This window comes from Bombus vancouverensis, chromosome 6 (genome assembly GCF_051014615.1).
Source record: "Bombus vancouverensis nearcticus chromosome 6, iyBomVanc1_principal, whole genome shotgun sequence".
NCBI classification, from domain to species: domain Eukaryota; kingdom Metazoa; phylum Arthropoda; class Insecta; order Hymenoptera; family Apidae; genus Bombus; species Bombus vancouverensis.
The window spans coordinates 18,866,790-18,891,124 of NC_134916.1; the positions used below are offsets into that span (position 1 = coordinate 18,866,790).

Genomic DNA, 24,335 nt, shown 5'->3' on the forward strand with positions numbered 1-24,335 from the left:
CAAATACGTAGGGGTTCTAAGAAATCGTTCTGTGAGTTACGGTCATTTATACCCAGGCTTCTGTGCGCGATTGTTTCGTCTTCGTTCGTCGCCATCATTACGAAGACGAAAGAGGTTGGTTTCATTCATTTTCGTGTGGCAGTGTCATTATACGAAATCCAGCACAAATGAAGATGGTTGATAAAATAGACATGAGTCTCGACGATATTATCAAGCAAAATAAAGGAACAAGACCACGCGGCGGCAGTAGCAGACGTGGAAGAGGTGCCGGTAATTCACCACGTAGAGGAGCACGGAGAACCCAAAGAGTTGGTGGTGGCGTCATGCGGGGACGCAATCGTGGTGGCATTACAAGAAATTCTCTTCCATACACAAGGGTAAGAAATCAAATTATTTATTCTTCTTTCTATTATTATCGTCATTATTAATGTTATATTAATTTTATCACGTGTACCGTATATGAGAACCTATCGTATTACTTCCGCCTTAAGTGCTTATGTATGAAACAGTTTAATCATGAGATAGATTAACGATCGTATTTTAAGGTAAAATAATTGTGTAAGATAGAAACGTGATTCCTGTGATTCTTATACTGTTCAGATGAGGAGTACTTTACGTATTTCGAGGGAGTATTCAACTTAGAATTTTTCGGAAATGATAAAAGTCCGCGCTTTTATGGTTGGATGTTCGTTAATTTTAAAGACGACCATGTGTATTTTTTACATATTCAAATGCTAATGGAATAGCATGGAATAGCTTATTATATAAAATAATGTGAAATGTTTAGTAAAAATATATATATGAAATGTTTTTAGTTTTAGATGTAATTGTTATAGATTTAGTAAATTTTTTAGTTTATAAAAATACACATGCGACTAATACTATGTCCTTAAGTATTGCAAGATACCACAAATTTTGTACGGTAATAAATAATTTTCATTCATAGGGTGATGTAAACAGTGCTTGGAAACACGACATGTTTGATGGAGTAAAAAAGGTTGGCCGAAGTTCAATAGGTAGCGCAGGGACAACCAAGCTCCTTGTATCAAATCTAGACTTTGGAGTATCCGATTCAGACATTCAGGTACTTTTTATTATTTCACACTGGAACTACCGACATTTGAGATGTAGTTATCTCTACCAAAACCAGGCAAAATGACCGGTCTTTAAAAAATACGTAATAGTAGAATATTTTTATATTTATTGATTTATTATTACCTTGCAAAAGGAACTCCATGTTCTGAGATAAAAACTATATAATAACAATAAGTACAGTAATGAAGGATATTTAGTACCAAGATCTTTGGTAACAAGAATGTTAAAATAAATTTCCATTGGTAAATATAAGAAGTATAATATAATAATAAGCATAACGGAATAAATAAAATACAAATATAACTTAAGTTATTAAGTACAAAACTTATCATTCGTCATATTTCTTACAAACGTAAAAGTTCTTCCGCGTGTACCTTCCGCATACATATTTTTTTACAAAGATTGCAAATGGCGGTGGTCTTATTACTATTACAGTACCCTATCTGACGCCATTTGTGTGAATAAGAAGGTAAGTTCTTTGACATATTGTGGATCTCGGATGCTCTTTGTTCTATCCATGATTTTTCATTGTCAGTGGAAAGTTCATCTGCTAATTGAAAAATAAAATCTTTTCTGGATATCTGCTCACCTGTGGTTTCCTTATATAAAATCCAGGCATTTATGCCAGCTAAATCTAAAATATTAAAAAATACTTGAAGTGTCTGTCTTCTTGATCCCGACTTCATACCATATTTTTTCGCCATTTAATCTGCTATATCTACCCCAAATTTTGTTTTATTATAAAATTCGACCATTTCAGGTAGGCCCTTTTCGTTTTTTCCAATTTTGTATAAGTAGCCATGATACAAAATTACTTTTATTTTAAATGAATAAAACAAAATTAAAGTTCATTATATTATTCCTTTAGCTATCCCTGTAAAAGTCATTACGTCATTGCGGAGAAGAAATATAACATGAAATAGAAATTTTAAATAAAGTTGTCAAACCAGCCATTTTGACTGGTGTGATAGTTCTAGTGCCCCAATATTACTTCAAATTCAAAAATTAGATAAATTTTCAGTCTCAAGTTCATAAAAATCATTTAGCTTTTTCATTTTTAAAAAGTTACTATAAAATTGCAATAATCTATGTATTTGTTTGTTCTAGGAATTATTTAGTGAATTTGGCCCCTTAAAGTCAGCAGCAGTACATTACGATAGATCAGGTCGATCATTAGGGTCTGCAGATGTTATATTTGAAAGAAGAGCAGATGCTATTAAAGCAATGAAACAATATAATGGCGTACCTTTAGATGGTGTGTAGTTAAATTTGTGTCTGTACTATAAGTTTTGCTTTGAATGTCTCTTTTTAATTATAAAATTCCGCCTATATTTAGGGTTTCAGTATCACTTATTAATCTGGTCTCCAGTTTATACCTAGCAACATACAGTTTGAGCATTTTCTCTTTTATCCTTCCATAAATACTCCAACATGGGATGACATTAAAGAAAAACAAATTTCAAAGAAGTTATTGTGAATTATGATTTGCACAACTATTCACATCTATTATTGCAATATGTGGTATACATCGGCAGGTCGTGAAATGAACATACAAGTTGCTACCTCTGAAATACCAGTCACATCTATCCGAGGAGGACCGAGACTTAGCGGCAGTAATTTTACACAGAGACCTCAGTCCCGCTTTAGGGGTAGCCGTGGAGCAGGATCCGTCAGAGGTATGTAATCGGTGTATATTAAAAATGAGGTGAGTGAGTTATCAAAAAGTACATTAATATTTACTTTTTTAAAGGTCGTGGAACTGGTCGACGTGGTGGCAGAGGCGGCAGTCGGCAAGTAACGAAAACTCCTACGGCTGAAGAATTAGATGCAGAACTGGAAGCTTATGTGAAAGAAGTAAAGTAACAACGTCACAAATCTTCGCACTTAAGATTTTGTTCTGATCTGACTTAACACAATACAATGTGTTTCTCTAATTTTCACGAGAATATATAAAAATAAGTATAAATATATCATTAGCAAAATGTTGTAAGAAATTCTTTTTAAGTGGGTATTTTTTATTTTTGACAGTTTCTTTGAAAATTGGCGTACAATTTTTACAGACACTTAAGAAAAATGATTTGTAGGAGTTAATAGATTTTTTTATGGTATCGTAACAAGAACAAAAAAAAATAATAATAAAAAGTTATAATGTAAAGACTGTATGGATTTGTATGTACTATCGTGCGTGTGTGGTTATCAGATGAAAAATACAGTAAAATTCATCTTTACAAGTTGTTGTTTATCTAAGTACAGAAGTGCTTCTAGCCCACAATCTAATTAGTTCATATGAATAATTAACTATTAAAATATTCAAAACCTATCTTTGAACATAGTTTATATACTGATATACGTGTATCACTATGTTTAGTAGCATCAGATCTTTGTAAATTATGTTTAATGAATTGTTTTTTACCATGAATAACAAAACGTACGCACCACTATATGTAGCTAATAGCTTCTAGTGGAATAAGGCTGTGACATACTGTTATCATCTAGTCATCTACTAATGAAATATTTTACTGCGCAGTAATGGGCTTGTAAGGCAATGTACATGGTTTTATTCATGCAGCATATGAATGCCAATGCAGTGGTACAAGACTGAAGCAAAGAAACTGATGAGCCATTACCTAATAAAGAATAATGTTCTTGAAAATGACCATCTTCATTTCTCACCTAATCAAAGATTTATGTTTAATTTTCTTAAGTATTGCAGAAATAAATTTCATTTAAAAAGTATACAAAATTAGTGCATAATTGCAAATATTAAAGTAGAAACAAAACTTTTATTTGAAGAACACTTTTTATTTAATTTAAATAGTCACATGAGGTATCATTTTGTACATATGTAAAAATATTCGCTAATAGATACCACAGAGTGGACTATATTATTTTCCACTCCTGATTGTAAAGTAGATCACTACAAAGTTGTACTTGTTTGTATCTTAGGAAGTCATTTTTAATGCTTCTAGAATTATTAATTTTCTAAATACTTAATAATAAGATCAGTCGAGTTTAGATAATAAATTTTTACTATGCAATAATTGTGTACAATATGAGGCAATGTTACCACACCAGTGTTTTAAATTATAAAAGATAGATAAATTGTGTTGATTTTTTTATAATCTTTTGAGTGTCCTCTTCTTGTCCTTCAATATCTTTTTCTTTTCTGCTGATAGTTTTTTATCTCCTGCATGCTTTTTTGGGAGGGGTCCTCCGACTTCAGAGGATGTGCAACTATCCAGACCTGCTTTGCTGCCTTTCCCGCCTCCCTAAAACATAAATGTATTTTTCATTATTTATTATTATGTATGCGAAACTCAATTTTAATATATGTATATGACAACAGGTTTACCTGTGCATGTATTTCTGTCATCATTTTTGCTCGTTCGGAATAATCGTCATACCTTTCTAACAATAATTTACCAGCTTCTTCATTTAAAGCAGATTCTGCATTTGGCACTATTAAGAGACATTTTACAGTCTGCAAATATAAAATAGATATGTTAATTCAATACATCCATTAAATATCTCTTGTATCAGTTATACCAATTAATAGCTTACTAGTAATATATGTTTAATTCCGAGATCTGATTTCCAATCCTTTTTTAAGGTATTGACACAAATTTCTCCATTTTTTGCAACATTTGGATGAAAAATTTTTGTAAGGAAAAATGCCTTTGGTGGTCCTTGAGGAAAATCTTTGCCAAGAGCTAATTTTACTCTGAAGAAACCGCCAGCATATGGCGTTCCCGCTAATATTAGGAAAATTTATACTTTTAACTTATAAACATTATAATATACACAAACCTCCATAAATTTTAATGAAACAAATATCCTACATGTATATAAATTTGTGAAATATGTAATGTTAAATAAAAACTTTCAATGACATTGAATTATATCTAAATAGATGTGAATATTAAAAGTTATATTATAGAATATATAGGTCTTTATTAGTATTATTTCTGTTGATCTATCAAATTGATTATGCAAATAATATTTTCTCTTATAATTGATAGAAATAAAATTATATGTATATCTATATCTATATATATGTATGTATGTATGTATGTATGTATGTATGTATGTATGTATGTATGTATGTATGTATGTATGTATGTATGTATGTATGTATACATGCATAAATGTATTTAGGTGTGCATGTAAATCTGACATTTGGATAGGTTATACTTCAATAACTGTGCGATTTTTTATATAGTACATAATACTTCATTGAAATTTTGCAAGAAGAGTTTTTTAAATGAACTTTAATCTTACAGGGTCCTTCTATAATAGCTTGAATGTCAGTAACATCTTCTTCGTTTAAAACAACTCGAATACCCTCGGGTGGTTGTTCAGCTAATTCACTCATTTCTTTAGCCACACGTCGAATAATTTGTGGAGATAAGTTTTCGACATTTGATATCTGAAATAATAGACGGTGACAGATGATTTATTTATTTGAGAACGAAGATATATTCAGAGAAACCTGTCCCCTTAACCAGGACATAAACAAGAAGTACCGCTGTTAAAGTTCGCAGACAGAAATTAATACGTATCATCGAGTACTTACAGAACTCACAGCAGCCATATTTAGCAAATTTTGAATAAAGTTTCAATTAAACGCGTTTAGGACGCGATTGTTTGAAGTATACTGTTAGAAAATCTTTAACGTCACAACATCAGCACAGTATCGCCTGCAATAACCAACATTTTGAACTGATAGCCAATCGCGTGCGAGTTACAATAATCTCGAAACTAGAAGTCGATTCTTCGTCATTTCGTGTGTTTTCAAGCAAGAAGCATCCGGCGTCTCTGAGTTTCACCGAGGGCACATCACGATAATCAAATTAAAGAACAAAGAAATGTTTGAATGAAACGGAATATAAACCTAGATGATGTGAATAAATTGTAGTTGCATTGTACTATAACTTCGGCGTAGTTTCAAGTCTTTGTCGTATTATACTGTTTCTTCACAGCGAATTTGAATACTTTATTTAGTAGCCAGGATGGCTGATAGTGCAGCGATAGAAAGGGTAAGACTTCACATCTTTTAAAGGTTGAATATTTAACGTATGATCAATGCGTTTTATTGAATGTTTAATCAATGCCGGATTTTTGTATTATACCATGTAGTCTTACTATGGTAGAAAAATCAATGACAGTGACGCTCATTTTTGTCCTCAAACAACATAATCTCATTGCAGGAAAAGCATATGAAACAATTAAAACGTAGAATGGAATGTTGGCGTGAAGTAATACTTCCACTGAATTCCATTCTATTATGGGAACGGTCCTGGTACCCTGGCCTTATATTTGGAATTACAACCATAACATTTTTGTGAGTAGAAATTTTAAAACATATAACCATATATATATTTTTTGTCATAAGTTATTTGTTTTATGTGTTATTTTTTAATACTATAAAAGAAATGCATTTTTTCCTTATTTCTCATTTTAATTGTTTCTTAACATTGACTTTAGAATAAAATATTAATATATACTATACTATATGTATTACTATATCAGTCATTGATTATTTTTATATGTTACATATTTGTAAATAATTATATGTTAATATATATTTTACAATGTTCATAAAAATTTGCTTGTAGTCTAATATGGATGTTGGAACCTGCTATACTTACAATAATATCTATAACCCTTCTTATATTGGCTTTGGTTGATTATCTTGTACCAGTTGTATTATCATTGCTGAGTCCTGTCAACAAATGGACAGGCCAGAAAGAGAAAAAGTTAAATGAGATATGTCAAAATTTATCTGTAACAATCTTACAGTTACAAAGTTTGTGGAAATTGTTGTTAAAAACACGAAATGATCGTCCCAATGTGGTGAGTTAAGAAGCTATCCTAGATAAAAGGAATCTTTGTTTTAGAAGATATTTATGTAACAAATATTAAGTACAGCATTTACAAGAAAAATTGCTCTAAACTATTTTTTATCTTCTGCAGTATTATCCAGGCATAATACTTTGTCTTGTTCTTTGTATATGGATTGGAAGCACAGTTAATAACTTGCTTCTATTTTATATTGCAGGTAATAATTTTTTAATTAATTTATTTGATATTGTATTTTGTAAGATGAATGTATGTTAATGTAAACTTTGCTTTACTTAAATGTTACAGTGAGTGTCCTTTTACTTACACCAGGATTCAGACATAAGGGACGTGCGATGTCAGTTAGTATAGCATATGTGTGCGAATTTCTATTTCACGAAAGACAATCATAATCATCATTTTGTATGTGTTTTCCTCTGACTTTAACTACAATAAATTAATTTGTAATTTATTAATTCATAGTTAGGGATAACTAGCTTTTCAGCTTTTTAAACGTACAAGTACTGTAATATAAATTGTGTCTTCATCTATTTTCATCGTTTTATGTGATATTTAAGATTGCAGTTCGTTTTACACGCACTTTTATAATATAAATACACTTCCACATTATTCTCCATTCATCGATAACAATAAAATTATTTCATCTTTCATCAGACTTTATTTCCACGAAAGTGGTTACTTAAGTAATGAGATTTCCGTTAATGAGATTGGATTAAATGTTAGCGTTAATTTTATACTTTTATGAACATCGAATTTAAAATGTTTGAAAATGGCGGGTTAATTAAATTAAATATCCGATGGCGCTAGTGGTATAAATAAGAATATTATATATACCTAATTTTTCGAAGTGGGAGTTGCTCATTTAATACTATAATTTATGTACAATTTATGTATATTACGAGATAAACATTGCGACTGAAGCAGGAAATGCATAGCGTCATTATGTTGCAAATAATCGTCAATGTGGATTCTTTGATAATCATTAGTAAACGGTATTTTACGTATCAATTCGTTTAGAGTAAGTTATTCAATATGAATATTAATAGTTTATATTAATTGTTTATATGTGCTTACAAATAAACGTTACTATGGTGAAACTCTCATAAATTACTTTTATATAAAAATTTATTGGAATTAATCGTTGCGTTTTGAAATATATCGCTCATTATGGATATAGTAATAAAGCTAAATGAGCAAACAATAGGCAGAGACAGAATTATCAGGTATATAATTTATTTACTTCTGAAACATATTTAACCGCATTAAGAATAATTGATTTAATTGATATATATTTATTATACGATCTAAATTATTTTGAATTGATATAAATTTAATGGTACGTTTTACATAACCTAAATTTTATTATTTACCATTATGTTTAATGCTACTATTTTTCTCATAATATATTCAAAAATGCATGTTATTAAAAATTTCATAAAAACCTGTATATTAATTTTCTACAGAAAAGAATATACTAATTTTATTTAACAAATTTAGTACAATTAAAAGTAAATAGATAATATTAACATTATATAATTACTTTTTAATAATACTTTTACAGATTGCTACAATATGGAAGCAGAGCTTATTGGTATTATGGTCAGAATATTCGTAGTACACAACATTCTGCAGAAGTCTTAAGAAGTTTAGAATATACATTTAGTTCCTTTAGAAAATGTATTTAAAGCGATATTTATAATTTTAATACAATTACTATCGATAATAACAGTTTATTCCCATTTTCTTTATAGTGTTACGCCTAGGGAGATGTTTGGACAGTTTATATTCTGCTTTAAAAATGATGAAATATCCAGATCTAACTATAAGAGCCACTTTGACGCTATCAAAAATTGCCAATGCTCTATTCTTATTAACGGATCATATAATTTGGGTCGGCCGTGTGGGATTATATAGGGTTAATATTGAAAAATGGAGCAAAATATCTAATAAGTATTGGTTAATGGGTATTATAATGAATCTAATAAGAGATATTTATGAAATCATAAAAATTTTTGAACATGAAAGAGAGAGCGTATTAACGAGGACATCGAAGTTCTCGCATCATTTATGGAAACGATATAAATTACTCTGTCATTTAAGAAATCACAAAGATGTTGTAATGGATACAATTAAAAATGGATGTGACTTGTGTATTCCTCTAACAGCACTAGGTTTTACCAAATTTACCCCTGGAACGATTGGTATACTTGGTGTGATATCTTCAATTGTAAGTCTGTATACATTAACTTATCCTCTGTATAAATTAACACCAACTTAAAATTAATCAACATAATTATTTTTTATGTACACGAATACGATTACAAAGCATTTATTCAAATTAAAGGAAATATATCATTAAAATTAAATTAATATTTTTTTTATGGATTTTCATGATTTTTATATATTTTTGATGTATATATTTTTACTGTGCGTCTAAAAAAAAAAACTATATGTTTCTACACTGTGATACTTAAATAACTATTTTGTGACCAATTTTTTGCAAATTTTTAAATAAAGTATCATGAAAGTAGCATAAAATACTATACATAAAATTGAGAAATCCGTTTTATATCATAAAATTATATTTCAGTAAATATATTTACATAATATTTACAATGTAACTTATCTCTATGTCATGTTATTATAAATAAGTTTATATTTGCAAACAAAACATTTTTTATAAATACATTTAATAAAAATACTCTATATAAAAATTGTTATATTCATTTGTATAAAAAATTCTTAAGCATTATCTTCTGTTAATATGGCTGGAGAGTTTATTGCGATAATTAATCCATATTTGTGAGAATAGTACATCAAGAAAATTCCCCACTTTCCACAAATCATAGACCAAATAGCTGATATCGTTGTACTTTCCCCAATGGGTACAATGGCTAAAATATCAGAAATATGTGTACGTGTTTACATTTACTTTGCCATGTATATATATATATATATATATATATATATAACTGTATTTTAACTGGAGATTAAATAATATACATACGGATCTTGTAATAAAATGTGAGGAAGAGATACCAAATTAGCGCAGTAGTTCCTGCTACAGTACTGACAAAACCAACGACATTTAAATTTTTCAATGTAGATGTGGTATGCCATCTTTCTAAAATTTCTTTTCCTTTAAGCCAATGCAGGTGAAAACAAACCGCAGCTAACATACCTGTGTGATACGTGAAGTAAAGCAAGATTTTATTTATATTAATTTTGTGTTAAATTTATTATATAGAAATATCTCTTAGCATACGAATAACTCTTATGTACTATTAAGAATATGAAATTTCTGAAGTAATAATTTCTACTATTTGTAATATGTTTAAAAAATGAGCAGAGGGTAATATTCCTACAAATATTACGAAAAATATTGCCTAATTATTGAATGAAAAAGCATAGTTCCATAATTAAAACCATAATTATTAGAAGATAAATATGCACAGCAATAAAGAGGTAATTTTTATTTCGTATGTAATAAACGAAGAATATGGTTTGTTATTACTGTAAAATATTTGTCTGGTGAACTTTCAAATCGTTTGCTATTAATTTTAAACCATATTTAAGGTTGCAAAATTAGATAATTTATATAATAAGATGTTCATCATGTAACGCGTGATGCTAACCTGATAAGATAGACCAAAATCCAACGTCGAAATTCCCATACACAACAAAGAGTACAATAAATGCTGATATAGCAAAAATCATACCAAAGACGCTTATTATTAAATGTATTATAACACCTCGCGGCATTTTTAGGTTCTTGTAATTATCTACTACGTAGTGCACTAGCCGACTATATCACGTCATGCCTTAAGGAAACTTAGTTTGCTTGTGCAGATGCCCGTCTTGATATTTCAAATTGTACAAAATAAGCTATTGGTAATTAATAACAATATTTTTTACAATTATTGTATTAACGAAGTTTCAGAAGTATTTTATCGAACCTTATTCTCTAAGTTGGATTACATTCTAAACATTTGTGAATAACATTTGTGAAACATATGTACTGAATAATTGGTGAAATTCATGTAACCAAATTTAATACCATTAAATGAGTGTCATTCCTTGATAAATCGATGCGCCATCTATCGAGGTTACGTGGAAACGATGTTTGCCAATTTTGCTGCAATATTTTCTCTGACTTTAGCGAAGACTTTACAATCTCATTTAGTTTATTTAAAAATTACTGTGAATAATATTATTAATATATTCGCGGAGAATATAATTTATAGATACTTTGTCTGCGTGTTTCGGTTGCGTAAAAATTCCTTTGTGATGTTTCATATTCGACAAGTGAAGAGAAATCGAGGTACAAGAATTCGATTACTTTTTACATTTGTAAGTTTTTTCTGCTATACCTACATATATGTAACATTGCGTAAACGATGACTTCACAAGTCTTTTAATTACCAAACGATAGATAAGTGTTTTCTATGGTTATTCGTGCAATGTAAAAGTTTCCAAATAATTGTGTCACTTATGAAAGCAGTAAGAGGCCTATTTTCACTGTGTACGTTGCGTATGTAGTAAATGTAGAACAAATTTAATATAAATATAAAGAAAGGTAGAAAAATTAAATTATTTATTTTTTATAATCAAGGTCCGCGCAAGGATCTTTCGGTATTTTTGCATTTTTGGAAGTTCTTGCCTTTTTCTTCTCGTGTTCTTCTATAATTATTGTCGCACCTGTACGACTGAAAGTATCTTGGTATATCGAAAGATCTCCGTGCAATAGTTTCGGTCTTATATAGCCGAGCACTATATACATTTAAATATATTTAGATGTATTTTAGTAGTTAAAGTTGAAGTTATATTTAAAAATCTTTGTACTCGCTTCTTTTTGCCGTCACTGGAGGTGCAAGAACTTTTTCATCTTGAGCATTGAAATATAAATCATGAATATACGCTACTAATTCACTTTGCAGATCCTTTTCTTTGATCTCTTCCCCAACTTCTCTCGTATCGCGCGGAGCCTCTATACTTCATCATGTACCAATTTTTCAAGAAATCGACTATTTATTATGTCATTTCTATACGTTATTAGCTTACTAGGATGTCTATAGGTGACTTGATAAACAGATCGCAGTCTGTCGAGGATATGTTTACGAACCAATTGTTCAGCAGCTTCGTCCAATCGTGTAGGGATCGATGCTATACGAGGATCGATTTCTCCTTCTTCTATACGATCCGTAAAATAATCTTTGTGATATATTCTGAAAATATATATAATTCCTGTTCCTAGATAGAATTTGTCCATCTGTTTGTAATTTCGATAATATACATCTTTCTTTCTTACATCTCAGCTGGTTGTAGCTTTTTCTTCCCAAAGTTGCGGCTATATTCCGTAGAAAAAAATTCACATAAATCTGTCATTATGAAGTGGTAAAAAAAATAAAAAAGAAAAAAAAAAAGTAGAAAGAAAAACGCGAGATACAAAAAAATTAGGTTATACACATATGATTCCGTCGGTTTGAACTTAATTGGTTATAATAACGAATAAATGCTAGTAATCGTATGTCTCTTTTTTTTTACGCTGAATTTTTGGAGAAATTTAAGGGATTCGTATCTTTTTTTTCGTATACATTAGAAACACGAGAATGCGAGCGAATAATTAACAATTGTATTCATATAATCGAATATTTGTACAATAAAATATTTGAGAAATCGGTAGTGTCTGGTCGATGAGAGAAATTTTTATCATTCGAATTTATAATTTACAGTCCCCAAATCTTCTTCTTGACGAAGGTAGCGGTTCCAGATATTGTTGTCGATTTTTTATGTTACTGAGACCCATCTTGCTGATAGTATCCATGTATTCCGAGCGACCGGTGAAAGGTGTCTCCCACATAGAGAAAGATTCTGGAACTGCAAATGAATTTTCCTAATATTAAATTCTCATCGTTTAACTTCTGTTATCGTAGAAACATTCGTAAGCAGCAGCCTAATAACATTCTACAAAATATCTTTCCTTCGTAAAAATTGTATTTTATTTAGGAATCTTTTGTCGAGCAGGAACGTCTGCCAAAACGAAGTAGCATTTTTTGTTATAACAGTTATTGATCAATAATATAATATAATAAAACACGCATACGTCTAGTCGCTGGTATTTAATATTCACGCCAAAAATATTAAATATCTTTTCTTAGATTAAAATATAACACTTTTCCTCTAATAATATCCGTTTCATCTACAATGTTTGGAGATTTAAAAGGAACGGGAACATTCGAAAATATTTCATACCTTGGAACAAATTAATCGTTTTGGCTGGCTGAATATGCGGTCTTTCGATGGCGGTGTATCGAAATCTCGTTGGATCTCTGTAACCCTCCTTTATTTTCGTAACTTCCGCCGGAAAAGGTGAACAGTACGACGAGTCGACCGCAGCCTGTAGCTGTCTGTACACTTTGATAGGCAATCCTGAATTCATTCGAACGAGTTATTTGCACGATATCACGTTCCTTCGATGCCGGTCCATACCTCTCTTCGCGTAATCCGTTTTATAAATACTCTTCATCGTCTCGTCCATTGGCTCGCAGTTAGCGTCTAGCATAGCCTTCGTGAGATTCGTCATTTCACTGTTCACTTTCTTCAGTTGGTCCAGAAATTGTCGTTCCTTGTCAGCCAGGTATTTGTATCTGGATGCATTTTTTGAAAGTATTACTTTAAATTGCCATTCCTTCGTCACGGATAACGACGTCGAAAGTCGTGATTTTAATTTAATTAATTTGAGTCTTAATTTAACGAAGGATTATACAGCGTGCAGAATATTCATATTGTACAAATCACTTTGTATTTTCATTTTACTTTTACCTATCCTTATTACTCTGTTGGCCATGTTCGTCGCACGAACAATCCTCGGGATCGATTCTGGGGGTGTATAATCGAATTCCCGTACTCTTCGGTGGTTGTGCCGGTTTCGTAATAAGAGGTACAGGATACGGCCAATTAAAGTCACGATGAGTGATCGTGATAAAATTTTCCAACGCGGTGCTCATCGTGTATACCGGTAATTTAATCGCGAGTTAGAGCATACAATCAGGATTTACATGGGTCTCTGTTGAAAGAATATTCGTTTAAATGTACGATATTTCTTCGCCGTACGAAAATACAATTAACTCGTCAAAAATGAAAGAAGAAAAAATAGAGAAACAACAATTTTTCATTCGTCGAGGTTAACATTCTTTTTAAACAAACATTTATAATTAAAGGGAATATTTCGTAAAAGATTCTGAATTACGTCATACCTGGTTAATCTTCATTTTTATCGACGAAATCAACGGATTTCGAAGGAAAATTTGTCTCGGCAGAAATTTCTTCGCGAAAAAGAAAAAAAAAAGAAACAGCGACTAAACGTTACATGGCAATGGGGACTGAATCGATTCGTCGGTTCTAGTATTACGAAATTTCATCACCTTCCGGAACAGCCAAAGAATCGTTTCTTTGATCAGCATGATCGTGGCAATGACAGCTCTGTAAAGCGCGTAATGTAATATAGCGTTTAAAAACGTGATACCAATGTGCGCGATCACGGAATCGGTTGTTAATCTTAAATCGTTCATCTTGAAATTTGGGAATTATTTCGTCGTTTTAGTCGTTTCAAAATGTTCGTAGACGTAATAAGCTTTGTATAATTCACTGGTGATTTATCGAAACTGACTCGTGTTCTACCAATCTGATATTTGATACAAACGATTCAGTTCGAAGAGTTCACGTTTATTAAATACTTTCAGGTAATTTCACGATGCCCGAAACGAGAGTAATCGATATGACAATTTTCATCGCTAATAAAAGTACGCATCAGGACGACATATCGTTGTTAATTATACACGAAATACAGTACGTTTAAGTAGAAAATAAATTTGCATTTTAATACGAAGTCGCCGATGTGTCGCTAAATTTTCGTTGAGGGGACGTTGTTCTCGAAATATGTTCGGATATCTTTTGTTCCGGTTCCTTGTTTTTCTTCTCGTTTTCCGTCTCGAACTCCTGATCGCCGGCAGGAGAGATCTTCGGGCACATTCGCGAGTCTAGGGACAACCGTTTCTTCATTTTCGCGCGATACGTATCCTTGGGTTGCTCTAACGACGAAAACAAGTGTTCCTGGGGGTTCAACGAAGTCAACTTCAAAAGCTTCTCATCTTGAGATAGATTGCATTTCCTCCTTTGAACGCGGCCCCTTGCCGTCGTAAAAATTGGCCTCGTCGTCTCCTGAATACACCCACAGTCCAACCGTGTGATCGTCGTCATTGTGCCACATGGCTCGAGATTCTGAATCGTCAGACAATTACAATGCAGTCGATCACATATTAATCGATTAAATACAATTAAAATATATTTTAATATTTCCATTCCGTTAAACGCTACATTTAAAAGATACTCTTAACTACAGTGGACATTTGATTTCGTTGTTAACTTATTAACCTTTCGGATATAGATGTACAAACACTAAAATCCACGATCTCGAACAAATTGTCTTTACTCTTCGTTTTTAATTTCATAATTATAGAGGTTTATAGTTAACAGATACGTTAACAGATGCAGTTAAGCATCGAGCAACGAGTTTCGTAACGTAAAATGTTATACGTATAAAATATTTTATGTCTAAATAGTAGTTTGTCTCTCGACGATACTTTACATACGTTTTTCAACCGACCTCCCGAAGATGGATGAAAACTGGAACTTTGCAACGTTCCGGTGGTGAACTTGGAGGACGGTGAGGCAACTCTCGGGCCGAAATAATATTCGCCGATCAATCGTTTGATTTCTTGCGAGTAGTATCTTTCGCTAATGTCTCGTTTCATCTGCAGCTCCTTCAGCCTTTGTAATTTTTGCATCGCGGTTACCGCCTCTGGCATATTCAGCTCCGAGTAATCGTTGAATCGTTGGTATCTCTCACGAAGCGTGGCGTGGTTACTCTTTGGCAACACTTTGCCGTAAACCGGTTCGTTCGGGTATGGATTATATATCTATACAAACAAATTTTCCGCCTGGTGAAATTGCAATGGACGAAAGCTTCGAATAAAAATTCCCACCGCTCGTTTAAACGAATCGTAATTTCTTTTCGATTCATAGGTCGAACAGATTAAAAATCGTTGGTCCATGCTTAACACAGGGATAACAAGAACACACGAGAATCGTAGAAATCTAATTTCCTGTTCAATTTCTACTTAATTACATAAATATAAACAGAAGGGAAAACCACTCGCCTGTACAATACCAAAAATTTCATTTTTGGCACTTACAATGTCTCGCGTTCTTACGTCATATAATTCGATTTATAAATACGCAACGATGCTAAAATAAACGCCGTTTAATCATACGTTGTTTTTATTAATGCCAGGTTCCTCAATCTCGGAGACACTTTCCACGGAAGATCTCTCTTCCGGTAATCGGATATCGTGCTCGCTGTTGTAAGCCTCTTGATAAGCGTTCGAAGTACTATAACGTGGCAAATTATGGTGTATTTCTCTATGCGACGATGTTTCCCGATGATTGTCCATTTCGCTTTGAAGGTACCTTCGATCATAGCGTTACATAATGTTACACGGTAGAATTAATAAATAAATATATATGTAACAAGAGACGTAAATAGAATGTAAATAGAAACAAAGGAGATAAAAGTAAAGAAATATACGATGAAAAAAGAAAAAATAATTACGATAATATTAGTTTCGAAGAAAATTCGTAAGTTACAGCAGATGTAGGTTATTAGAGGAGGGAGATTACTCGTTGGATAGTTCGTTGCGAACACGATTCGAAGAGAAAGTTGCTATTTTAATTTATTCTGCGAAACACGTTGTCGAGAGATGCATAGCGCTTTTGTGCATTATTACACGGAATTTGATGTACTATATTATTTTCTAGTTCTACGTAATTTGTCCGTCTTCCATACTGCGAGCAGGCTGACTGAGTTCCTCGAGCAACTTCAAGGTTTTAGATATTTCTGAATGTCTTCGAATATTTCGATATTATCTATTTCTGCGAGGAAAGGGACATTACGTATTTCTGTGAAATAAGAACGCTCTCCTTTACACGTATCGGCAATAGGAGTGAATAGGAAAATGGAAATAAATTCTTTTTCGCGAGTATTTTCTGGCGATCGCGTTAAACGTAACTGGATCGAGAACTGGATCCGGATGGAATATCGTTTATTGAACACAGCGATACAATTAATTTCTACAAGGCAGCTGCCGCCCAAGCTGGTGCACTATCGTGTTTTTGATGAATGTTGTATTTTAGAATCGATTGACCTAGTTTACTGATAGTATCTTGGTATTCCGATCGCCACGGAAGTAATCGCGTTTCCTGCGATTCGTCTTCAGCCCCGGCCACTCTCTTCGACCGCCTCTTTCCTATTTTGTCTCTGTCGTCTCCACTAGATACTTTCGATAGCTTAGCTCGAGTAGAGGGTCGACAGTCTATGTCCTTTGCTTCTTCTTGTCTGATAGCACAGGGAGCCCCCGTAGAGATATCCTCCATTGGCGCGGCTGTTGTAACATCGAACGACGATTCAGAAAATTTGTTTTCCGATAACACCGAAAGTAACGCACGGCGCGTTCGTAGGAAATAAAATAGAACGTATCAGGTATAGACTTTCAAATTACAAGATATTCTACAAATTCTTCAGCTGGATCACAGTTTCTACGTTTTTATCTCGACCGACAATTACGTTCTGCGGAATTATACGCGTATATTCTTGGTTGCGTTCTCGAAAAAACTCACCTTTGTCGGAATAATCCAACTGGTACGTTGTCTTCAGTCGATCTTCGTCAACGCGTTTAATTACTTCGTCGATAGGAGTACTCTGTAGAACTCCATAGAGATTAGGATGTTTCTCTTCCAACTGAAACGAGCGTCTCGACGTAATGCGATCGTAAGGCGATTTACACCATTATTGCGTTTACCTTTCTCATGTACGTGGCTGGTTGATCGAATCTCGTGGCTTCGGTTTCCGGATGCGGTCCCGTTTTTGCAGGATAAAGCTTTGGGTCCAGAAGCCGCCCCATGGGACCCGTGCGACTCCAGTCGTAATCGTCCCCGCAACGTACCAGCGGCTTTATCTCTCGTGGACGATCGTGGCATTTGCAAGAAGCATATTCGCTTAGCGAAGTTATCTTGCGTTTGTACCTGGTCGAGGGCCACGTGTAATCCTTTTTATACGTCGTAAGGTATCGGGCCATAGCGCGTTCACCTCTTATTTTCCAGCGGTGATTTTATTTTTGAATCGATGGTTCATTATAGACTTTTTATATCTCACATTTTTCATATCAGTCTAATTTCGACGAAAGGTATATATTTCGTGAGTCATGCGTGTTATAATTAAATTTCGCGTCGAATCTTTTCGTACCAGGCCATCCCATAAAAAGTATCATCCGTTGCTTTACTAGTTCGAATTTCGAAGGTAAAATCAAGTGGCAATTGCTGAAATTTACGATCAACAATTACGATCAAAATTCGTAGATAGTATTAATACGGAATAATTGTTTGATCGTGACGATGTTCGGTTTCACTTACATCTTCGTTCAGTCGCCATATCTACGATTAACCCCCATATCTTGCGTATATTTGCTTACTAGAATTTCTTTCAGAGATTATCGAATGATCCAACGTTACTCCGTCCTTTGTATCTGCGCGTGTGTTTCGTTGACTAATGGTTTTATCTTAATCATCGTAGTGTTTTATGGTACATGTTTTGGTCGATGTTAATCGGCGGAAAATTTACGGACAAAGTTGACAGAATTTGATCGGTTAAGCAGCAAAGTTCTGGCAGCGAAGGGGAACCATTGGCGACATTCAGGCGTTTTCATCGTTCCCGAACGTCGTAACAGTCGTAACAGTCGTAACAGTTAGCGACCCGAAAGTTCACTAATTTTGCCAGTTCAAACAAACGGCCGCAGCGGTCGTACAACTCCCGTCTGGAGAACGGTGTCGGCGCGTGCGATTTTAAGTTGCAACGTCCGCTGTGCAAATAAACTTTGCCCAATAAATAGTCGTAGACTACGATACTGTTCACGCGTTTACGTGCAATCGCAAACAAAGATGCCACACAACATGGCACCGTTCGTTTAAGATTATTGTGTTTGGCGTAGTGCCACTTTCAATAGAAGTTATCCATTTTCCAGGTCAATATTTCAGTCCGGCCGAATCACATCGAAAAGAGAAAAAAGAAAGAAAGATATTCTTCTATGTTCTTTCGTCTTACGGACGACTCTATCGGAGAACTTTCTTCTCGTCTTCTCGTCTTCTTTTCTCTTATATCGTTCCAACGTGAGATACTCGATATCCATATTTTCCTTTTTACCAAATTCCTCTTTAATTACGATTATTTTGTACATTAGAGACGGCTGCGCGGCATTAATCTTATTCTCACCCCTACCTTTTCTATCGCGATTGGCCCGGCTCCAAGACCAACAGATAGTTCAATGTAGACTCTAGACACAGGCTACCGACTTCAATCGACGGTACAACCAAAGTCGTGCTCGCTTTATTTAGAGATACATCAATTCGAAAGTTCGGTCACTCTGCTTCCGGAATCCGCGCTGTCTTCTCCGTCCCGGGGACAGACAAACGAATGGATTCCGTTCGAATCACGGCACTCATTCTGCCCAGACAGTGACATACAACTTGCCTCATCGGGATACCTTAAGCTTTCCTTTGATCCTAGCCTCCGTATAAATTACTCTCGTTGTAAATTAATTCGAAGAATTAATACAAAACTATTGGTTCGCATCTTTCTTACGACTCGTGCCTTATTTTTCACCTATACGAATGTATCCAGCTTTCTAATGTTTCAATGTTTCTATAGGTTCCGAGGAGACGTTAAGTTAGAAGAACGTCTCCGAAATAATATTCGACGTTAATTTAACAAACGTTAGATCCTCGGACGACCGAGGATCCGATGCATCTCCTGTTTCGATTTAGTCAAACGATGATGTCACAGGCTATCGAACGCCCAGACGACGAAATAATCGGTCGAAACGAATCATCCTTGTCGTCTTCGTTCATCTTTTGGCAAAACGTTCGGTCCCGTAGGAAGGAAAGCTCGGAAACGGACTGTACTACCGATGGTTGCTCTAAAGATATCGCTGCGTCCACGCGGCCAGGAATAGAACCGTGACGTCGTTGTTCGTCGACGAACGAATACTAACTCTTCGGTTCGTCGTACACCGACAGTTAGCCAATGCGATACGCTTCGAGGTCGACGATGAACACGATCCTACGAATGCCACTCCGTGCTTCTGATTTTCTTCCAAACGCTTCCTACTTTTCCTCTGATTACGCCACGATTCCAAGTTTTACGAAAACTTTCGGTCTCGATCGATCTCTCAGCAGTCGTGTGCTTTAACGTCTCGATCTTGTCTCGTGATCTTGGAATTTAAGATCCGGCCGAGTATTATTTATATTCATCTAGATTCGGTCATCAAAGAAATTTAAGAACACGCGTTTAACAGAGCAGATTTTATTTCCTCTTTCACAAGAAAGTGTCCCCTTCTCATCGCAAATTGTTACGTTCGTAAGCGTAATTCAGGTCGACGAGTCGAATTATACTCGTTCAAGCGTCCCTACAGAGACCTGAAAATGTACATTTTACAGCAAAAGTATCGCTTTCAACATCCGTATCGATTTTGTAGCTTCTTTTCTTTTCTCAACGATCGCTACAAGTCCTTTCGATCTTAGATTCTGTTCTTCTTTGACAACCTTGTCCGTGTAGTCGCGAGCGTTTTTGCTTAGTTCGGCGATTAGAGGTAGCGATAATCGGATACGAAACTCATAAACGTAATTACAGATATGAAATACGATGTCTCTGGACGACAAAGAATCTTTCCTACAAACACGAAAGCGAAAACCTTACTACAAGTAAGTAGTAGAAATAGAGGTTTTTAGTACGAAAGAAAGATCAAATTCAGACACCAGCAACTGATAATTTATCGGCAATTAACCGTGCTTCTTCGTTCCGTGGCTTAATTTCCCGGTTTGCAAGCTCGAAAAGGCAGACTGAAGGAAAAGGGTGTGAAAAGTAAAAGAATAACAGGGGGACGACATAAACGATAAAAATCGTACATAGCCGATAAAAATCGTTGACAAGAGCCGGACCGTAAATTTCTTAGCGGAAAGAATTATCGCTGTCGGATAAAGACGACCAGGCAACAACGAAGATCTGACCAAAAGCGCACGTGGAGAACACGAAGTCGCGGAGAAACGTGGCGTTACTGACGCCATTAAGTTACTCGCTTTTCGTTTCTTCGATTTTTGAAGTGCCGCGTTCCCGAGTGCTACGGTGTGGTGACTCAAGCACAAGGGAAAAAAGAGTCGATGGACTGGCATGGAGAACGCCGTCTGACTCGAAAGAACTCGCTGACAAAGAGACTCGCTGCAGCTTGCTTCAAATTAATCCCTGTATTATTTTCTACTTGTTCTCCGGGGCTTTTCGACCCTGAAGCGCCCCGTTTCGTGTCTTTTCTCGCATTCTTCCCACGAATTATTTGCTCCTATCGAACTTCCAAAACGAACTTCTACCATGAAACTAAATATCTCGTACATTCTTCTTTCTCTATGTATGTTATTCGATAAATTAACCCGTCGACAGATTTTTCCGACACTTTTCGTTAATACCGTAAACAGATATCACAAACAGATTGGTTCTTCGGACGAAATAAAGGGTTAGTTCGCTTACATAACTGCCTCTCGTATCTATATCGAGAGCGAAAGGGGTGATTCAGAGCGGATCGACGGGAGGTCGTGGTACGCTAGAGAAGGACCGTATTCCAAGTATGAGGGCGTCGTTAATCAGACGTGACGCATCTTCCAGAAATCCGTGCAATTGGAAAACTAAAATCGTATAGAAACAAGACGGATAGTGGTCTGGTCGACTGTCGCCTACTCATCTCTCCGCAGCAGGAAGCAGACCAACTCCATCGAAATAGCTCGAAACCCATTAGCATTCATTAGTGCATTAGTGCCTCTGTCCTCCTTCCAACCACCAAATATTATCTTTTATATACTCGAAGGGGAATGATACTAAAGAGATCGATACGAGCAATTGCAAAGAAGTAAACGATCCTCGCAAACTTATCAACTCGCAGCTTTTCGCAGCTCGTATTTTTCAGCTGACCATCGGTCGCCCGTCCTATCATCCCGGATTTCGTCAAAGATTTCGCTCTTTACGAAGACAGATTGCGCGGCTGTTGCGTTAAATAAAAAATCGCGTCCAAGTGGGAAACAATCGCGATCGACTGCCTTCGTATTTTCGTTTCGTTTCGAAACATATTCGTTTTTATTTCAAGGAACTCGTAGCTTCTCGTCGTGTCGTTTCACCCTCGATCGAAGACTTCGCTGCTCGTACACGTTGCCCCAGGCAGACAAATTGGGCGGGTGCGGCGTTAAATTAAAAATCATTCGCGTTTTACACGCGGACAACGGGTAACGGGAGGAGTCAGGCGAGTCTCATTAAATTTATACCGACGTTCGCATTCCTGTCCGGCGACGTAGCACCCAATTAAACGTTTGATATAGGGTGGGCCCCCGTGTTTTGACTTTCGACCGGCATCGTGTCCGCGCGACACTGCCGCCACCGGCAAAAATAATCCGCGTTCGAAGGGGACTCACCGGAGAAGGGAATTCGCGACGGAGGTTCGCGGAACCAGACGCGATTCCCCTTTCGTACAAAGCGCGAGAAATTACGGCCACAGTGGCAAAGCTTGTGCACGCCAAGGCCGCCCTTTTTCTTCAGCCTTCTTAACGACGTCGTTACGCGTCCTTCTTCCTTCCAGCGATGGTTTTATCACTGCCGGGCAGTTAAGCGATTTATTCCTCTTACAGCCTCTTGCTTATTCCTCTAATTTGTTTTCGTAAACGTTTAGTGGGTAAATTTTGTCGATTAGTCAGATTGGAGAATCGTTCGTTAGTCACCTCAGCGTGGTTGGTTTACGGGCTTGGACTCGGATCGTTTTTACTCGGACGCTTCTATCGCGATTTTACGAGTCACGATGCTTCTTTGTTTCTTTTTAATTTGTTAGTCGGTTCGTGCTACTCTTTTTCTATCAACGATAGACACGACAGAGTTTTAGGTTGATCGTGATCCTTGAAAGGGCAGACGATACCATGTATTCTTGGCGTAAATGGTATAAAGGCAAAAGATTATAACATTGGACTAAGAAAATAGATTAGAAATATTTTATATAATGGTTTTGTAAATATCAGCTATAACACAGTGAGTAAGAAATAAATTTCAGAACTTTGGATTATTAATTTCTCGCGTTTCTCAATTTCTCTCTCTCTCTCTCCCTCTCTCTCTCTTCTTCGTCTCGTACGGATCGTCAAGACGAATCGCCGCTATTATCGTTATTTAGGATAAGAATTACGTTTGTTTCTCACGGTAAAACGTTTACTCCGATGTTCTCGAATTTGTCGTCGGGTTTGAACACGACGCTTCTTTAATATCATTTGATTTAGAGGGACGCCGGGCCTCGCCAGAGAATCGAGAATGCGATCCGATGGTCAAAATTTCGGCATAAAGTAACACCGAGGATCAGCCGCAGCCTTTTCTCTGAACGTAAAACGACTACTTGATATCGTTACGGGCGATCGTGCCGTCAAATTAATTCGTCGTAATTCCTGTTTTTCAACCGTGTTTCTTTCGCGTTTTCAGTACCGCGCGAGATGTTCGAGATTCATGCGCGTAAACGTCGGTCTTTCAAACTCTCTTCTCCCCTTCGATTCAATTTTTCCCGCGAATAACGACTGCCAACGTGCGTTTCTCTTCCCAACAACGAAACATCGTGTTACAAATAATTGCGTTGCACACGGACATTTCATATTCTTTTTATCACCGTTTGCTCCGTAAATATCTTTATATAGTAAAATGGTAAGAAAGGAGAGCTAAAGGGTAGTCAGGTTTTTAAGGCCGGTGTCTCAGTTACATTATGGCAACATTATTCTAGGATACGCTAACATGGCAGAACTGCCTCCGTAGAAAGTAGCGTTAGATATTCTTGGCACGTACTGCCCTTATTGGGACAACGAACTGAAATGATTCCTGGAACATTATGAAAGTGTTGACGAACGATCGTGAAGATCGCGCTTCAGATAAATACGATGAAATAATATGATATAATAATATTTACAATTTGTTTGTCAACCTTTCAATTTATTTGCTGGTAATTTAGATATTTAATACACACGCGCGCATACATACGCGCGCGCGTTTTACCATATAACTTGATTATCTTTTCTTAACCAAAGCATACTTCTCAGAATCTATTTCGAATTTTTAGTTTCCGTAATATTATCAAGGTTTTCTTCCAAGTAATCCCAACTTCATCGAGGAAGTTAATTTTCAGGAACGATTCTTGCTTTTCGCACGATCGTTT

At 35.1% G+C, this 24,335-nt stretch overlaps 9 protein-coding genes across 12 annotated transcripts in view; 4 read left to right on the forward strand and 5 right to left on the reverse strand.

Moving 5' to 3' along the window:
- The first annotated feature begins 49 nt into the window (after window positions 1-49).
- Ref1 (RNA and export factor binding protein 1) lies at window positions 50-3,748 on the forward strand. Its single transcript, XM_033339914.2, has 5 exons — window positions 50-377; window positions 947-1,084; window positions 2,203-2,350; window positions 2,631-2,771; window positions 2,846-3,748. Exons 1-5 carry the CDS (start codon window positions 168-170, stop codon window positions 2,956-2,958), a joined length of 750 nt encoding a protein of 249 aa, XP_033195805.1. The 5' UTR covers window positions 50-167; the 3' UTR covers window positions 2,959-3,748.
- Window positions 3,749-4,106: 358 nt separating this feature from the next.
- LOC117159772 (ubiquitin-conjugating enzyme E2 S) lies at window positions 4,107-5,822 on the reverse strand. 2 transcript variants are annotated; one of them, XM_033339916.2, is made up of 5 exons: window positions 5,669-5,822; window positions 5,374-5,521; window positions 4,657-4,847; window positions 4,448-4,576; window positions 4,107-4,364 (listed from the first exon to the last, which is right to left on the reverse strand). In XM_033339916.2, exons 1-5 carry the CDS (start codon window positions 5,684-5,686, stop codon window positions 4,212-4,214), a joined length of 639 nt encoding a protein of 212 aa, XP_033195807.1. In that variant the 5' UTR covers window positions 5,687-5,822; the 3' UTR covers window positions 4,107-4,211. The 2 variants fall into 2 exon arrangements, with proteins under 2 accessions (XP_033195807.1, XP_076475548.1); XM_076619433.1 differs by having other exon boundaries at window positions 5,619-5,671.
- Window positions 5,823-5,860: 38 nt separating this feature from the next.
- Window positions 5,861-7,405, forward strand: Arl6IP1 (ADP-ribosylation factor-like 6 interacting protein 1). The gene is made up of 5 exons (XM_033339918.2): window positions 5,861-6,131; window positions 6,303-6,436; window positions 6,711-6,948; window positions 7,069-7,153; window positions 7,243-7,405. The coding sequence occupies exons 1-5, from the start codon at window positions 6,105-6,107 to the stop codon at window positions 7,344-7,346; spliced, it is 588 nt and encodes a 195-aa protein (XP_033195809.1). The 5' UTR covers window positions 5,861-6,104; the 3' UTR covers window positions 7,347-7,405.
- Window positions 7,406-7,979: 574 nt separating this feature from the next.
- Window positions 7,980-9,320, forward strand: Pex11ab (peroxisomal biogenesis factor 11ab). The gene is made up of 3 exons (XM_033339915.2): window positions 7,980-8,177; window positions 8,516-8,631; window positions 8,706-9,320. The coding sequence occupies exons 1-3, from the start codon at window positions 8,122-8,124 to the stop codon at window positions 9,230-9,232; spliced, it is 699 nt and encodes a 232-aa protein (XP_033195806.1). The 5' UTR covers window positions 7,980-8,121; the 3' UTR covers window positions 9,233-9,320.
- A 198-nt stretch (window positions 9,321-9,518) lies between these two features.
- LOC117159750 (uncharacterized) lies at window positions 9,519-10,863 on the reverse strand. Its single transcript, XM_033339888.2, has 3 exons — window positions 10,590-10,863; window positions 9,962-10,135; window positions 9,519-9,848 (listed from the first exon to the last, which is right to left on the reverse strand). Exons 1-3 carry the CDS (start codon window positions 10,714-10,716, stop codon window positions 9,697-9,699), a joined length of 453 nt encoding a protein of 150 aa, XP_033195779.1. The 5' UTR covers window positions 10,717-10,863; the 3' UTR covers window positions 9,519-9,696.
- Window positions 10,864-11,112: 249 nt separating this feature from the next.
- RhoGAP102A (Rho GTPase activating protein at 102A) overlaps window positions 11,113-24,335 on the forward strand; it is a 64,197-nt gene continuing 50,974 nt past the window's right edge. Inside the window, exon 1 of one of the 3 annotated variants that reach the window (XM_076619426.1) lies at window positions 11,113-11,304. The gene's annotated coding sequence lies outside the window, so the exon portion shown is untranslated. Of the gene's footprint in view, window positions 11,305-11,407; window positions 11,477-24,335 lie in introns of those variants that run through there. The other 2 variants (XM_076619429.1, XM_076619432.1) reach the window with 2 other exon arrangements.
- On the reverse strand, window positions 11,475-14,322 carry LOC117159749 (uncharacterized). The gene is made up of 5 exons (XM_033339886.2): window positions 14,211-14,322; window positions 13,777-14,020; window positions 13,444-13,601; window positions 13,207-13,383; window positions 11,475-12,831 (listed from the first exon to the last, which is right to left on the reverse strand). Exons 2-5 carry the CDS (start codon window positions 13,959-13,961, stop codon window positions 12,674-12,676), a joined length of 678 nt encoding a protein of 225 aa, XP_033195777.2. The 5' UTR covers window positions 13,962-14,020; window positions 14,211-14,322; the 3' UTR covers window positions 11,475-12,673.
- Window positions 14,833-17,095, reverse strand: LOC117159751 (uncharacterized). Its single transcript, XM_033339889.2, has 3 exons — window positions 16,287-17,095; window positions 15,606-15,932; window positions 14,833-15,234 (listed from the first exon to the last, which is right to left on the reverse strand). The coding sequence occupies exons 1-3, from the start codon at window positions 16,464-16,466 to the stop codon at window positions 14,833-14,835; spliced, it is 909 nt and encodes a 302-aa protein (XP_033195780.1). The 5' UTR covers window positions 16,467-17,095.
- Window positions 17,098-22,610, reverse strand: LOC117159748 (uncharacterized). The gene is made up of 4 exons (XM_033339884.2): window positions 18,481-22,610; window positions 17,871-18,387; window positions 17,689-17,809; window positions 17,098-17,453 (listed from the first exon to the last, which is right to left on the reverse strand). Exons 2-4 carry the CDS (start codon window positions 18,144-18,146, stop codon window positions 17,143-17,145), a joined length of 708 nt encoding a protein of 235 aa, XP_033195775.1. The 5' UTR covers window positions 18,147-18,387; window positions 18,481-22,610; the 3' UTR covers window positions 17,098-17,142.